Source organism: Pipistrellus kuhlii, unplaced genomic scaffold (genome assembly GCF_014108245.1).
Source record: "Pipistrellus kuhlii isolate mPipKuh1 unplaced genomic scaffold, mPipKuh1.p scaffold_m20_p_6, whole genome shotgun sequence".
NCBI classification, from domain to species: Eukaryota; Metazoa; Chordata; class Mammalia; order Chiroptera; family Vespertilionidae; genus Pipistrellus; species Pipistrellus kuhlii.
This window is the reverse complement of record NW_023425562.1, coordinates 44334452-44351131: the sequence shown is the minus strand read 5'-3', so window position 1 is coordinate 44351131 and position 16680 is coordinate 44334452. Positions and strand designations below refer to the sequence as shown.

The 16680-nt window shown below is 35.6% G+C and overlaps 1 protein-coding gene across 5 annotated transcripts in view; it reads left to right on the top strand.

Annotated features, from left to right (window-relative positions):
• Window positions 1–16680, top strand: part of RELCH (RAB11 binding and LisH domain, coiled-coil and HEAT repeat containing) — a 101226-nt gene that overhangs the window by 53776 nt on the left and 30770 nt on the right. For all 5 annotated transcript variants that reach the window (XR_004984279.2, XR_006740324.1, XM_036417680.2 and 2 more), the window contains exons 12-17: window positions 5893–5983; window positions 7932–8003; window positions 10686–10826; window positions 11233–11397; window positions 13220–13367; window positions 16104–16260. Coding sequence is in view for 3 of the 5 variants with exons in the window: in XM_036417680.2 (XP_036273573.1) it covers window positions 5893–5983; window positions 7932–8003; window positions 10686–10826; window positions 11233–11397; window positions 13220–13367; window positions 16104–16260 (774 nt within the window). In the remaining 2 variants the exon portion in view is untranslated. The remainder of the gene's footprint in view (window positions 1–5892; window positions 5984–7931; window positions 8004–10685; window positions 10827–11232; window positions 11398–13219; window positions 13368–16103; window positions 16261–16680) is intronic.

Genomic DNA, 16680 nt, shown 5'->3' with positions numbered 1-16680 from the left:
ATAAATAAGATGTTGACATATTAATTTGGTATCAAAATTAGCCTTTTAATCTAAATGCCTTTTTTCTATTTTAAAAAATGGAGGAAACACTGACTCTATTCACAATGCTTTTCAGAGTTTTCACTCTTCTTATTCCAATTATTCATATTGAATTGTACACTTTTGTGTTACTTACCTTTGGACTTCTACTTCAAATGCTTATTTGCCTTTATCTTTCACATTTGAATTCTAAGAATGCCTAAATATTCACTCCATGCCTCTTGGTTAAAGTGATAACAGTGTTTTGTTTTGGTTTGGTTAGTCATGAGTCAGATGCCCTCAAGCAGGAATGTAGCAGAGAAATAAGTTATACTTGAATGTGGTGAGGGGCAGAGACACACATCAAGATGACTTTTCAGAAGAAAGGGGAATGGGATTTGATCAAGTAAACAGGATAGATATCTACCTCAGAGAGTAAAACCTTTTAAGTACTAAGTGTGAATGTGAACAGAACATCCTAATAAGGGGGTAAGTAAGTTAAGCACCAGTTGGATAAAATATGGCAATTCAAGTGTTTTTCTATTTTATACTTTCCTACTTTAATTTTGAAAGGATTTTGCTCATACTTTAATCCTCACCAGAGTATATGTTTATTGATTTTCAAGAGAAGAAGGGACAGAGACAGATATCGATGTGAGAGGGAAACATCGCTCAGTTGCCTCTGGTTTGTACCCTAATCAGGGTCTGAACCCACAACCTAGTTAGTAACCTGACCAGAATCAAATGTGACCTTTTGGTGTACAGGATGATGTTCCAACCAACTGAGCAACACTGGCCAGGGTTCTATAAGTATGTATCTCTTTCCCATTCTTTCCAAAATATGTATGAACAAGTAGAAAAACATATCCTTTGCAGAATCCAGCCAGGATTAATCTATCCAGCATTCCTCACATGCTAGTCAAATAGAAATAAATGAAATTAAATCACTGTCTGTATCATTCACTGTAAATTGAAAAATTTCTAAGGACAATTTGATGGTGCTATATGGGCAAATTAATATTATATTTTCTCCTTGAAAAATATTACTTCCTATCTTGGTAACTTAATAATTAAATATAATTTATTACATTGTCATTTTTAGATTTGTAAGGGAAAAGCCTCTAGATCTATAGTCCATTTTCATACTCTGCATATAAAGCTAGGTAATAGCTGCCACCTGGTGGCCAAAAGTACCTTGGTTGAGATATGTTAGGAATTAGGCACCATTGTCCACATTTTAATCTTTCACCTTACAGAAAAACAATTATTTATGAAAATAGTCTAATTAACTACATATAATGCAAATAAGAAAGTTAAAAAGCAACATTTTTAAGTTAGCATAATATATTTGACAGTTGTCCCTTACTTAACAAATCTCAGGCATCTTTGATCAGATCCTAAGAAAAACTTAATTTTATACTCAATAATGGTTCTTTGGGCCAATTTTTTAAAATATATTTATTGATTTTTACAGAGAGGAAGAGAGAGGGATAGAGAGTTAGAAGAATCGATGAGAGAAATCATTGATCAGCTGCCTCTTGCACACCCCACTGGGGATGTGCCTGCAACCAAGGTACATGCCCTTGACCGGAATCGAACCTGGGACCTTTCAGTCCTCAGGCCGACGCTCTATCCACTGAGCCAAACCGGTTTTGGCTGGGCCAATTCTTTATAGCAACCATAATTGACACCACATTTTTAGCTTTGTCAAAAACTAGGCAAACAATCTCTGTCCTATGATTTCCACAAGTAGGAACAGCATTTATTTTTGCCATCACAGGAGACTGTTTGTAATGCTGTTAATCTGTAAGCCATCTGACCATTTATTCTCAGCTATATTTCAAAACTATATTAACTTTAAGAATTCTGAATTTTCACTGTACTAAGAAGTTTATTTTTAGGGCCTTAACATTTTTTCAACAAGTTTGTCCATCTCTAATATAATGATGGTAACTCAGGATTTAAAGTCATGTATACTTCTTACAAGTGTTCAAAATGCTTACATTTCACCAAAGATTATTTATTATAATTACCAAACAATTATGGATGCTATGTGTATCCCTCCTCATTATTTTAAGACACTAGTGGGGAGAAAAAACAATTATCAGGTATTAGGAAATTTTCATTGGGGAGCAGGCAGCTCAAGTACTGTGTGTAAAGCCTGGTAATTTCTTTTTCCATTTTCCTTTTGTTTATTTTATTTGCCTTCCTAAACTAGAAATAAAAAGCAAAGTTGAGAAATAGGCATAGAAGACAATGAATATATATATATATATATATATATATATATATATATATATAAAACAAGTTAATATGTTAAGTTTTAATTTGTTATACTTAACATACTATATATATATATATATATATATATATATATATATATATATATATATAACCAGTTAATATGTTAAGTATCCCTCCAACCGTCCAACTAGTCACTATGATACACACTGACCTCCAGGGGCCAGACAATACAGGAGCTACCATGATGCACACAGGCCATTTACAAAGAAATGGCACCGTAAACTTGGCGCCCACAAAGCAACACTTGGCTTCTCCAAGTGGGACACAGGACCTGCCACTATCCTATCCTGGGGCAACAGCCCACCAAATTGTAGCCAACCGAGACCCCATGGCGCAAAATGAGGCCCACAGTCCAGCCCAGCCCGGAAACTGGCTGTGGGCACTGGGTAATGACATCATGTAGCAATGCCCAGCTTCCTCTCCCTAGCACCAGGCCATTTAATAATAAATGGCACTACAGACCTGGTGCCCACTAACCAACAATCAGCTTCTCCCAAGTGGAACACAGACCCCACCACTGCCTCAGAGCGACACCTCACCAAATTGCAACCAATACTGCCAAGACTCCCTGAGGAGTCCTCAAAATGCGGACCACAGTCCAGCCCAGAAATACGGTAGTCATTGTGGGTGCTGGTTAATGACGTCACATAGCAATGCCCAACTTCCTCACCCTTGGAGTTTCTTCAGCCTAGGAACATAACTTGCTTTTAACCAGGTGCAAATATTTTACTCTTGAACCAACTTTTGTGAAGCATTTTCCCGTGCCTCATCTCATTTGATCCTCACAGAAGTCCTGGAGTAGGTAGATAGGATACTCGGTAGAATCCTATTTTCATTAGCCAGAAAATGGAGATTTACAAAGTTTAGAAATTTGACCCAACTGAAAAGGAGTAAAAAATTATGAGAAAAAATGATGAAAAAAGAAGTAAGAAATTTCTGTGCAGTAAGAAAACCTGAAAAGGACTTCAGATTTTCTTACTGCACAGAATATGTTAAGTATCCCTCCAACCGTCCAACTAGTCACTATGATACACACTGACCTCCAGGGGCCAAACAATACAGGAGCTACCATGATGCACACAGGCCATTTACAAAGAAATGGCACCAGTGTTTACTGGTGCAGTTAAATATTTTGCCTCTTGTTCTCCCTGCAAGATCTATGATAATAATCTATTCGTGTTGATATTTATTGCTGTATTTTTGACAATTACCTAAAAGAGAAGTTGGGGTGCTTCACTGGGCTGGAAAAAGTTTAGCTAAATCAGAAAGCAGGTCTTAATTAAGCAAGTTTATTCTATAGCTATAAAAGGCTAAGTTGAGTCACACATGTGTGATGCATATAAAGCTCTTGAGGGTGCCAATCACACACATGTATTTCTTCTATCATTGTTGATCATGAATTTGGTTGACACTTCTGTTGGAGAGAAAGGGTGAATGTGGATATTAAAATATTTTTTCTAATTAATTCCCTTCAGTGTGCATGAATCCATGCACTGGGCTACTAGTATAATTATAAGTGGGAATGAGGTTATTACAAAGTTGTGGTGAGAAGAAGCTGTAATATATAATGAAGATATACTGGCTCAACAGTTCTCTCATTTTATCCAGATGTTCTTTGTCATTAATTTCCTCAACATTGGAGTTATAGCTATTTTTGCTAAACTAAATAGAAATTTAAAATCATTCTCCTGTGTTAAATTGATGTTTTTGAGAAACAGCAGTGAGCAATGTTTGGGCTCAATGTGCTGATTTTAAAGTTAATATGAATTAAACATTCTATTTTGGTTTTCCGAAAAGTTGGATACTTTAAACATCTATTTAAATCCTACTTTTTTCCCCATCAGTTTTTACGTTTTTGGTGTCTTAGATAATCAAAAGTGAAAAAACTGCCATTTCTTCACTTAAAGTTATTTTAAAATGGAACTTCATTCTAAAGAGAAAAATCTTATTTAAAGTTTTATACTCTTTATGTTCAAGTTATTTATATATTTTTCTGTAAAAAGATTACCCCAAAAGAAAGTAGTTTCAAATAAACTCATTTTTATAATATAACTTTGCAGGTCAGTTAATTTGGGTTCTCTGCTTCAGGGTCTCTTATAAAGCTGTAATTAAGGTATTGGCTGGAGATATAGTCATCTCAAGTCTTAACTGAGGAAGTATTTGCTTTTTGAAAAAAAAATATTTTATTGATTTTTTACAGAGAGGAAGAGAGAGGGATAGAGAGTTAGAAATATCGATGAGAGAGAATCATCGATCAGCTGCCTCTTGTACACCCCCTACTGGGGATGTGCCTGCAACCAAGGTACATGCCCTTGACTGGAATCGAACCTGGGACTTTTCAGTCTGCAGGCCGATGCTCTATCCACTGAGCCAAACCGATTTTGGCAGGATTTGCTTCTAAGTTCACTCACATGATTGGCTGTTGGCAGGATTCAGTTTCTCATGGATTTGGACTGAGAGTCTCAGTTCCTCACTGGTTTTTGGTGAAAGGCTGCCTTCAATTCCTTGCCACAAAGGCCTCCAAAAGGCAGCATACTTCATTAAAGCATGCCAGTAAGAAGGCAACTAAGACACACACCAGATGGACACCATAGACTTTTGTAACCTAATCTCTGGAATCATATCCATCACTTTGGCCATTGTTCTTTCTATTAAAAGCAAATTCTTTATATATATATATATATATATATATATATATATATACACACACACACACACACACACACACACACACACACATATATATATATATATATATATATATATATATATATATTTTATTGATTTTGTACAGAGAGAAAGGGAGAGAGATAGCAAGTTAGAAACATCGATGAGAGAGAGTCATCGATCAGCTGCCTCTTGCACTCCCCCTACTGGGGATGTGCCCGCAACCAAGGTACATGCCCGTCATGTTGGACCAACGCGTGTAGAAGCTGAACCCGGGACCCTTCAGTCCCCAAGCCGACGCTCTATCCACTGAGCCAAACTGGTCTCGGCTAAAAGCAAATTCTTAAGTACATTCTGCAACTCAAGGAAATTGGGATTACACAAAGATGTGGATGTCAGGAGATGGACATCATCAGGAGCCATGTCAGAAGCTATCTTCCAGTTATCTTTGGTGTAGTACCAAAAATTCTGATTAGATAACTACCATTTTACTAATATGAATCCATAGTCTTTATCATAGAAATACTGGGGGGGGTGGGGGCTGGATAATCACTGATAGTTTTAGTGGCTAAAAACTAAAGTTCAGTAGGAGCTGAAGCATTGAACATACTAGAATACTCGCAGAATGTACATACAGAAAGTTAATTTAGGAGGTTATGAGTTTCAGCTTCACACCAATAGAGGGCCCTTCACAACATGTCTCACAGATGGTGTGGCCACTAGTAGGGGCAGGCATCTTAAGGAACTCATTCTTGATGGAGTCTAGTCCATTGTTGGAAATGTCTATTTTGATTATACAAAATATTGTACTTCATGTGAATTACAGAGCTGACTTGTTTTTACCGTTAGTCCTAGTTGTACTTTCTAAAGAAAAATATTTTTATTTATTTGTGTTATTTTCAGGCAAATGATACTGACGGGTTGTGTGGCATTTGCACGTCATGTTGGACCAACGCGTGTAGAAGCTGAACTTTTACCACAGTGTTGGGAACAGGTAAATCTGTTGGGTTTGCCCTAGGAGGTTTGGCTTAGTGGCTAGGGCATCAGCCTGCTTCTTAAAAGGTCCCAGGTTCACTTCCGGTCGAGGGCACATGCCCTGGTAGTGGGCTTGATCTCCAGTAGGGGGCATGCAGGAGGCAGCCAATCAATGGTTCTCTCTCATCGCTGATGTTTCTATCTCTCCCTCGCCCTTCCTCTCCAAAATCAATGAAAATATATTTTAAAATAATAATAGTACCTATTGGGTGTTTCTCTAGCTATTCCAGTTTATCATAAATGTTCATATCTTCTTTTTTAAATGCCATTAGGAAATACATGGGATATGAATTGTGTTATTTGTATACCGGTAACCCAGCACTGTGATTTAATAGTGCTTAAGAATGCTCTGGGGTGCTTTGCAGTATTCATTCTCCCACCAAATATTTAAGAAAGACTAGTTCCAGGGCCGGGTACTGTTGTAGTGCTTTTGGATACAATGGGGAAATAAACACAAAGACATTGTTGTGATAAAGATAAGGGTAAACAGCCGAAACCGGTTTGGCTCAGTGGTAGAGCGTTGGTCTGCAGACTGAAATGTCCCGGGTTCGATTCCGGTCAAGGGCATGTACTTTGGTTGTGGGCACATTCCCGGTGGGGGGTGTACAAGAGGCAGCCGGTCGATGTTTCTCTCTCATCGACATTTCTAGCTCTCTATCTCTCTCCCTTCCTCTCTGTAAAAAATCAATAAAATATATTTAAAAAAAAAAAGAAAAAGATAAGGCTAAACAAATCAATGGTATAGTGTTTTATAGTGTTACTAGAGGCCCAATGCATGAAAATTCATGCACTGGAAGAGGAGAGGATCCCTCAGCCTGGCCTGCCCCCTCTCAAGACTGGGAGCCCTTAGGAGTGGGAAGCGACCCAGCGATCAGGGGAAAGCAACGCACCCATCACACCTCTTCTGCTGTGAGCACCACCATCTTTGTGAGGCTGTGAGAGTCAATTAGCATATTTCGTCTTTATTAGAGAGGATAAGCTATCCTATATAATAAAAGGCTAATATGCAAATCAACCAAACAGTGGGATGACCGGTCACTATAATGCACACTGACCACAGGGGGCAGACGCTCAACATAGGAACCACCCCCTGGTGGTCAGTGTGCTCCCACAGGGTCAGTGCTGCTCAGCCAGAAGCTGGGCTCATGGCTGGTGAGCGCAGTGGAGCCTCTTCTGCCTCAGCAATTTTTCACTTTTTAAGTTTTCACTTTTAAGTTTAAGTTTTTAAGTACAATTCATATGCTGTATAATTTACCCATTCTACATGTACAATTCAGTGGATTTTAGTATATTCACAGAATTGTACAACTACCACCACAATAAAGGAAAAGAGGAGAGGGGAGGGCAGGAAGAGATTAACCAATGATCTTATGTGCATACTAGAGGCTCAGTGCACAGATTCATGCAACACTGGGGTCCCTCGGCCTGGCCTGCAGGGATCGGACCAAAACAGGCAGTCCAACGTCCCCCAAGGGATCCTGGATTGCAAGAGGGCACAGGCCAGGCCAAGGGACCCCATTGGTGCACGAATCTGTGCACTGGGCCTCTAGTATCTATATTATTTAGAAGCTGGGTTTTCCAAATATACCAATGTTTGTAGGGAAAGAGAAAGTTGTCCCCACCATCCTAAGGAAAGCCTAATCTTTGGCAAGCCCACAAGTAGACACCTTGGCAAATTTTCACCTTTGCTTTATCGTTTTTTTCTTTAACAGATAACACCTGTGACCTCGTTTTTTAGTCTTTCCCTGATTCTCTTATTCCTGATCCAGGTATACACAGGGATTCCCAGAGTGGAAAAGAAAAGTTTTATTGTATTGAATATTTTTAACAGGATTTATGATGAAAAATAATGCTCTTTTGGAGGAAGGGAGAATATGTTGTTTATGCTTGGTGTGCTTTTTCTCTAGATTAATCACAAATACCCAGAAAGACGACTGCTTGTGGCAGAATCCTGTGGAGCTTTGGCACCTTACCTTCCTGTAAGAATTGTCATTTTCTTCTTCCAAATGTTTTTTCCTTTTAAATAATAGAGAAACCTTTCTGCAAGTGTCTTATACATTTAAATCCAAATTCTCCTTGGGCATGCTGTCCTAATAAAAGAAAAAGATGAGTCAAAAAGAAAAGGGTTACATTGATATAATATGGCATTGTAGACAGGCACATTAGCCACTGATTTTGCATGAATGTAAATAAATTCAATTGTATCAACAGGTCTGAGGACTCTGAGGGGTCACTTGACATTCTTTCAAAGAAGTCCATCAAGAGAAAATAATTTTTATAATAATATTAAAACATGTTTTGTCTTGTTCTCTATGTTGACATTTACACGGTTGGTGCAAAAGTTATAATGGGAAACAGTGCCAGTGCATTAACACTAATTAAGGCATTGACACCCAAATGTACTGGTAATGATTGTATTCCTCACCATTTTTAAAATCCACAGATACCCAAGCCAAGACTCCTGTCTTAAAGGGTCATTTTTGAAACTTGTTCTTTATAAAGTATACAACAGTGGAATTATACAATGATGAGCTATTTATGGAAGGAAGAGAAAGAATTTGTATAGTGATAACTCTGCATTTACTGTTAACAAATCCTTTAGTAAAGTGTGAGAAACCAATAGTCAAACAATTGTTTTCTAAAAAGTGAAATTTAATGTTTTTTTGTTAAGAAAAATATGGAAAGGAAAAAGAGTAGTCCGTAGTGTTGATCAGTATCAATGTATTTTTGTTGTTAAAAATAGTTATGCAGTATAGAAAAAAATAAAATGAAAACAAAAGACTCCCCTCTATGGCCCCTAGTCATCTTCTCCAGAGATATCTATCTAGTGTTAATACTTTATAATTATTACTTACAGAAAATAAATATTTATGCTTTTACCAGCTTTATAATTTTTATATTCTTTAAAGTTTTCTTATCCAAAATTAATTATATAATATAAAGTGTTCTGTATCCCCAATAGTAAACTCTGTTTATAGGTTTTTGCTTGGGTATCTATGCATTTTAAAAATTTCTCATACTGTTAATAGCTCTGCATCTTGCTGCTTTCAGCATTTGCATTTTTTATTTTGACAGTGTTAAATTGACCCCAAGCAAGATAGCATAGATTCATACTCCTATCAACAGTACCTTGGAGTTATTCACCAGGAACTAGGCATAATGAAAAATTTTTAAAAAAAGAAAAGAAAAATTTTTAATGTTTATCTTATAGGAAAAAACTATTATATTATTGTGATAAGTCATATAGATAGTTATATTTGAGTGAGTTTGAGCATTCTATTATTTATAGTTTCAAGATAAAGGTGAACATCACATGCTTGCAAAGGATAAGGAAGCTGTTCCACACTGCTCCTAATATTAGAATGCTAAGCAGTATTAATAATAGACTTAAGTTTCCTCCATGGATCTGCACTGGCCTTATATCACACTGTAACTGGTCATGTAAAATCTCTCTTGACTTGTCCTGTGAGTTTCCTGGGGCATCCTGAAACTAAATGCCACAGTTGACCTCAGCCTAGATCAGTGTGAAGCACATACCCTCGGTCCCATTGCCCATGCTGATACTAAATAAAAAGCTAATTTTAAACCAATATTTAGACTGATATTGGGGGTGGGAACAATTTTTAGCCTAAAGGATAAATAAACAAGGCTATACCTGAAGGCATATTCACCAACCTCAATGGGACTAAAATTTGCTAAAATTCCATATATTTTTGTTTCTAAAAAGTCAAAACAAAAACTAAGTCATTTAAAAATGTCAGACTTTGCTCTGCATACCAAATCACACTATAAATTTATGGAAATGGTCACATCTTTTATTTTTATTTTATTCTAACCATTATATGTAAAAAGAACCTGAACAAGTTTAGGTTTAAAGAATTGTTATAAATCGATCAAGTTATAATACAATAATGGTACAAAGAAGGAAAGGGAAGGCAAGACTTTGTATAGTGATAACTTCATTCTATCTTCAGCCATTAATTAGGCTAAACAGTTAACATTTTTTAACTGTGAGGAAAAAAATTACGTGAAATTAAGACACAGGAGTGGTTGGCATTATATTAAATAGTAGCATCTGAGAATAGCAATGCAATTCTTGTTAAAGTACTTTTCCAGTTTACTCTCATATTTAACTATCCTGTTTGAATTTTTTTCTCAGTTCTTTAAAAATAGGAACACAAGGATTTTATAATGTTTTCACATTCCCTACGCCAGCCAAATGCTTTAATTGCCAGAGTGATTTTTGTAACTTTCAACACTTTTCTCTGATTTGAATAGGTAGTGATAGAAGACTCACTGTCCATTTATAGCAGAATGTTGACTTTGGTGATTTGCCAGAAATGCCTGCTACAATGTGCTCTAAGGGTTTGCACTATTTAGCAAAGATATAAAATATGCTGGGAGATGATTAATACTAAATTCAGGATAGATGCTGCTACCTTTAGAGCTGGAGGCTAGAAGAAGGTGGGAGAGGGTAGAGGAGAGTGATACTTTAGCTCTACTCGTAATGTTCTATCTCTTTAAAAATGAAGACTTGAAACAAACATAGGAAAATGTTAATATATATTGAATTCGCATTTTGAATATGTGGATATCTGTCATTTTTCCTATTTTTCTGCTGCTGATGTAAGTAAATAGCAAAAACCTCTTTTTATTTTCAGAAAGAAATTCGTAGCTCCTTGGTTCTTTCAATGTTGCAACAAATGTTAATGGAAGATAAGGCAGATTTGGTAAGGGAAGCTGTGATCAAAAGCCTTGGTATCATTATGGGATACATTGATGATCCAGACAAATATCAACAGGTGTGTTTTTCAGATTGAACCCATGTACTTTGTTTTAAAATTCCAGATAATATTTCAAATCTGATTCAGTTACCCTATAATCTATAGTAGTGAGGGCAATTATGTCCACTATAACCAGCCTGGTTTCAGTTCTGCAATTCAGAAGAAAGAATGCTGTGATTCGTTTATACAGGAAACCGGCAACAAGCATGCATGTTTACCACCTCTCTCCTCAATTTATACATGGCATTTCCTTTAAAGAAAATGGGAAGGGTGGGATTATGGATGGCTTTCTTTCTTTAAATGTTCCCTAAATGTACTGCAATGTGTACTTATTACTTTTTATCGAGTTATTTTTTTAAGTTTATTCTTTTTTTAAAAAATCTACATTTTGCCTGCTTTTTGTTTTTTGTTGTTGTTTTGGCAGGGTTTTGAATTGTTGCTGTCAGCCTTGGGTGATCCCTCAGAAAGAGTAGTTAGTGCAACACATCAAGTATTTTTACCAGCTTATGCTGCCTGGACTACAGAACTTGAAAATTTACAGTCTCATCTTATACCTACATTGCTGAGCAAGATTGAAAAACTTCTCAGGGTAATCATTCTCTTTGTTTATGTAGTTTATAGAAATTTAAAAGGTGTGTTCTAAAGCATCTTAATATAATCTTGGAAAGCAAAGACAGAAAGTACCACTTAGCTGAACATTCTAATAAATTACCAGTTAAAGATTCTGTTGGACTGGAGCCTGGGGAGATTTGAGGAAGTTCTTCTCTGCTAAAGCTAGAGGAGAGAAGACATGATCTGAGTTTGCTAATACATGATTCAGAAAGCTGGCTCTTCCTATTCTTTTCTGAAGACTGAAAATATTTTAAAGGATCATGTCCAGTCCCAAAATGCAGAGATAACTAAAAAATTAGTCTCTGGAGCTTTCTTCTTCACATAATGACAAAATGCTTTAACTGTGTTTATTACACTGCAGTTGTTCATTTCCTCACCTTTTAAAATGAACTTTTCATTCTTTCCAAGTAATATAATTGAAAAGTTGAAATAATAGAAACTCTTCTATTTTTTATACTAAAAGTTTATATTGAAGTCTAGAAAAAAAACAAGCATTTCTTTAATGCATATCATATGCCATTAAGTTATATACTTTATATATACAATACTAGTGGACCAGGCCATGAAATTTGTGCACATTAAAAGGGAATTAATTAGAGGGAATATTTTAATATTGCTATTTTCCCTTTCTCTATAATAGAAGTGTCAGAGATGAAAGAAAATTAGTAAAATGTATATGAAAATTTCCCTCTGTCAGTTTGAGGTGTGCTCCGGGATCCAGAGTCAAGTCCATGCCCACCCACGTACACCTTGAAATCTTGCAAGACCCAGCTGGCCCCACCCCCATCAAGCCCCACAGGGCAGGGGGCACAGCCTCAGGTCCCCTATCAAACCCTGCTGGGGTGGGGCACAGTCTCAGGTTCCCTGGTCCGGCCTCAGGTCCTCAGGCCCCGGTGCGAAGGCACGACGACCATTTGCATATTATCTCTTTATTATATAGGATATTATTTCATTCCCATAGCTCTTTGAATTGTATTTTGGTTTTTGTGAGGAAACTAGGTGTTTAAGTAACTTGTGTTACACAGCTGTAAAATGACGGAACAAGGATCTAATAGACATCTTTGACTTCCAACTCTTGCCCTTTCTACCCCCAAATTTTAAAGGATCTATAAAGGCTCTTACATAAAGCATTATAACTGCTATGTAGTTGAATATATAAATGTACATATAATTTAAAATCAAACTTTTTCCTGTAAATTCTGAATGAGTATTAAAGCAAAACTATAAGTAAACAACTAGAGTGAAATATTTGATTAAATGTTATATACTGAACCTCCTTACTCTTTTTTTCTTTCTGTTATCTCTTTTTTTCTTTTTGAAATTTCTTCTGTGTGTTCACTTGTTTTAAAATGCTTTCAATGCTGTCAAATACAGATGTCACTGAATTTTATAGTAAGTAGGAGAGGGAAAGTAGCAAGCACTGCTGTAAGTTTATCCATTGAGCATTGAAAATGATTCCTGTGGCTCACTTTAGTTTCTTTATACAGACTTAATAAAATGAAAAAAATAAATAAGGCCCTCTTTAAAAAAAAAAAAACTGTAAGAGAAGATCATACTAATAGAAATGATTTATGTTCACCCTAAAGTTTTCCATGTAAAAGATTCTGTTACTTCTATGCTTTTTCATACTTTCACATACTTAAGAGAAATTATGATTAGTGAACCTCTCCATTAGATGTTATGCTATGAATCTAGTATACAGGTCCTTAAATGTTTTATTATTTGCCACAGAAAGGAAGAGCATCATAAATATGTAATTTCAAAAGACTAAAATGAGCTTTCCCCTCCTTATGTTTCAGGAAGGCGAACATGGGCTGGATGAACATAAGCTCCACATGTATCTTTCTGCCTTGCAGTCCTTGATCCCATCTCTCTTTGCATTCGTGCTGCAGAATGCCCCTTTCTCCAGCAAAGCCAAGCTTCATGGTGAAGTGCCACAGATAGAAGGTACTGAACCGAAATTGTGGAAGGAAGATGCAGGGTATTAATAGCTTCACTCCCCAAAGAATTGCTTTTGACTAAAATTTTTAAAATCACTTTATATGGCAGAATACTTACTAAAATGTATTATAAGTCTGTGTGGAATTTGCGGTCATATGTCTTCATCTTTTATGGATAAGCTTCATGGTATTATGTTATACTTTTTATTCATAATCTATAATCCTTTTATAACCTTTTTTTGGTGACTGAAATAAGTATTTTCTTTTATTAATAGAGCTGAATCAATAAAAAGATCTACTTAATACTGCCAGTTTATGTTTGAGTGTCAGTTTATGAAGCTTTTGATTTCCACTTTATCTTTTTTCTTCCCCAGCTGTTTCATCTTATTTATTTTTAAAAAAATATATTTTATTGATTTTTTACAGAGAGGAAGGAGAGAGGGATAGAGAGCTAGAAACATCGATGAGAGAGACATCGATCAGCTGCCTCCCGCACACTCCCCACCGGGGATGTGCCCGCAACCAAGGTACATGCCCTTGACCGGAATCGAACCTGGGACCTTTCAGTTCACAGGCCGACGCTCTCTATCCACTGAGCCAAACAAGTTTCGGCTGTTTCATCTTATTTAGGGAAAAGAAAATGTGTTACTCTTTCCTACTATGTCCTTGTAAAGAATGTAAGCATATGCAGCAGAATTCTCTCTTTTTTTTCCCCCCCAAAGAAGGAATATGATCTGTTTTCAGAAATATGTGAAATTGATAGCAAAAGCCAGTATTTTCTTATCTGTGTCCAGCTAATGAGTAAGTGACCTTTGATCAATGGCACTAATTAACCCCACTGCACCTATCCTCCAGGCTAAACGGTTATAGACAGCTATTACTATTTATGAGCTCCTTCTCAGCTTTTTCAGATTTGTGAAATTATCAATGTTCCTTACTGCCTTCTGATAGACAGAAGAATGTAACATTGAGATTAGCAACAGACTCTTAAACTTTTTTATTTTTTTATTTTTTTAATTAAATTATTATCTATGTACATATCTTACCATTGCCCCCCCTTAAACTTTTTTAGAATTGAACTTTTCAGATTAACAAGAAAGTGTGGGTTACCTATATTCTTACAGATATAAAGAAGTGTGTCCAATGATACAGAAAACACAACATAAAAATAGTGTATGCTGTGGAATGTCAGTTTTACTTGGAAAATTGAGAATGAATAGAGTAGATTTGAATATATTTAAGTGATATTATTGAGGATGGAAATTCAAACTTTTAAGACTAGTCTTCCTAAGGCACTCACAGCTGGCCTTTTCAGGTTCTGCCCCTCACTCAGTAAGGCAGTTCATCTGCTTAGGGACTTTCCTGTCCTTTTAATTTCCTCTTTTTCTTTCTCTCTACAGTAAGTCTTGACTATATCTGTTTTCCTTTTCATTGTTCCATTATTTTCCAATAATTTGTCACTTTTTAAAAAAATAACATTCCATTGTATTATAACAGATTGTAACCAATGGTTTGAAATTATATCAAATGTCCTTTGACATGATGTAAAAATATGAAGTACAAATATTACTTACCAAGTCTAATTGATTCCTGGGTTGAGGTCCTGAAAATTAAAGCAGAGACCTCAGATAGTGAGGAATACCATGTTACTCAAACTATTTGTTTGTGTATTACAGTAGCAAATGGGAGAGTTCAGCTAGCAAGGGATAAACTTTATCTGTACTTAATGTATTGTTGGAAACCTTGCATACCATAGACAGATAATAATATCTTACTATTGCCTTTGAGCATCTTAAAAATTAAGTGTATTTCGTGTTTTCTTAATTTTAATTATCATGAACCATTGATATGTTTTGAGAAAATGCTGCACCCTTATTTGTATCTTTATTGGGTGTCAGCCTCTGTGCAGAAGTTGTTGGGCCATTAGGACTTTCTGACCAACAGTTAATGAGCTGTTGGCTTGCGTTACTCACTAACCATTCAAGAAGTGTTTTCTTAATAACCTGGGATCTATTTATGATCTATAAGATCAACCCAAAAGTCCAAACTTTAAAATAGACTAGTGTATATTCATGTTTTATTTACATAATTTTAAAAGTATATACATAAGACCCTAGTTATATTTATAGTACATTATGCCTTATTTTACTGGTTATTGGTTTTTTGTACTTTTTATTAACTTAATGTTTATCAAATATTGAAATTTTTTTAAACAAAGCATTTAGTAATAGAGATTAAATACTTATGAAATCGGTTCAGCTGAAGCTTTAATGTATTTTATATTATTATTCTCTGGTATTAAACAATTTTTTCCCTGCTATTAACCTATTAATTTATTACTCCCCAAAGGAAGTATCTTATCATATTTACTATTCCTTTGGCATAAACAATCTGGTGGAATTACAAGTATTTCTATCTTTTATAACAAATTTAAATCCCTATTTAGCTAAGATCTTATCACTGGTCCAATTTTAATTTAACCTAAAGTGAAATTTTACTCATTAGCAAACTAACTCATTACAATATTCATTTATAATTATTTCGTTTCATAAAGTCTTAACTTTGAGATTAAAAAGTGTGACTAAAATTTTTATCTAAAAATGATTTCATTAATTTATCTTAGTAAAGTTTATAATAAGCCAAATAAAATTAGGAGGTAGAACTTTATTTTTCTTTTGACAGAATAGCTAACTTCCCAAACTGCCATTTTCTGCATGATGTAATTTGCTTTTATTATTTGTAGTGACACGGTTCCCCCGGCCTATATCACCCCTTCAAGACGTGTCTACTATTATTGGAAGTCGTGAACAATTGGCAGTGCTACTACAACTTTATGATTACCAGCTGGAACACGAGGGTACAACAGGCTGGGAGAGTTTACTGTGGGTTGTCAATCAATTGTAAGTTCCCACCTTCAAAATCATTTGGTTAAAACTCATTCAGTTGATTGAAAGATAGCTTACTATATTTAGCTTGGCCCTTTTGTTATAGAAAATATAACAAAATATAAAAAAATAGAACAAAATCTAACTTGGCAGCGTCTATGGTAAACTTGTTTAGGAGAGGAGATTTACACCACTGGATGGGTAGTGATTGTATCTACAAAGATAGTGCTACTGTGTTATATCAAAAGAATCTGTCTTCTGCCTTGTTGATTAATGGTGATGATGGATTTTAAACTACATCCAGACTTCTCATTTTTGAGGCTAAAATGGATGCCACAGTAGCAAACTTCTTATGTGAAGCATTAAAATTCATTGATTTGAGTCTCAAACATTTACTCCATATTCAGAATTCTACCAGAGTTCCATATATTTTAT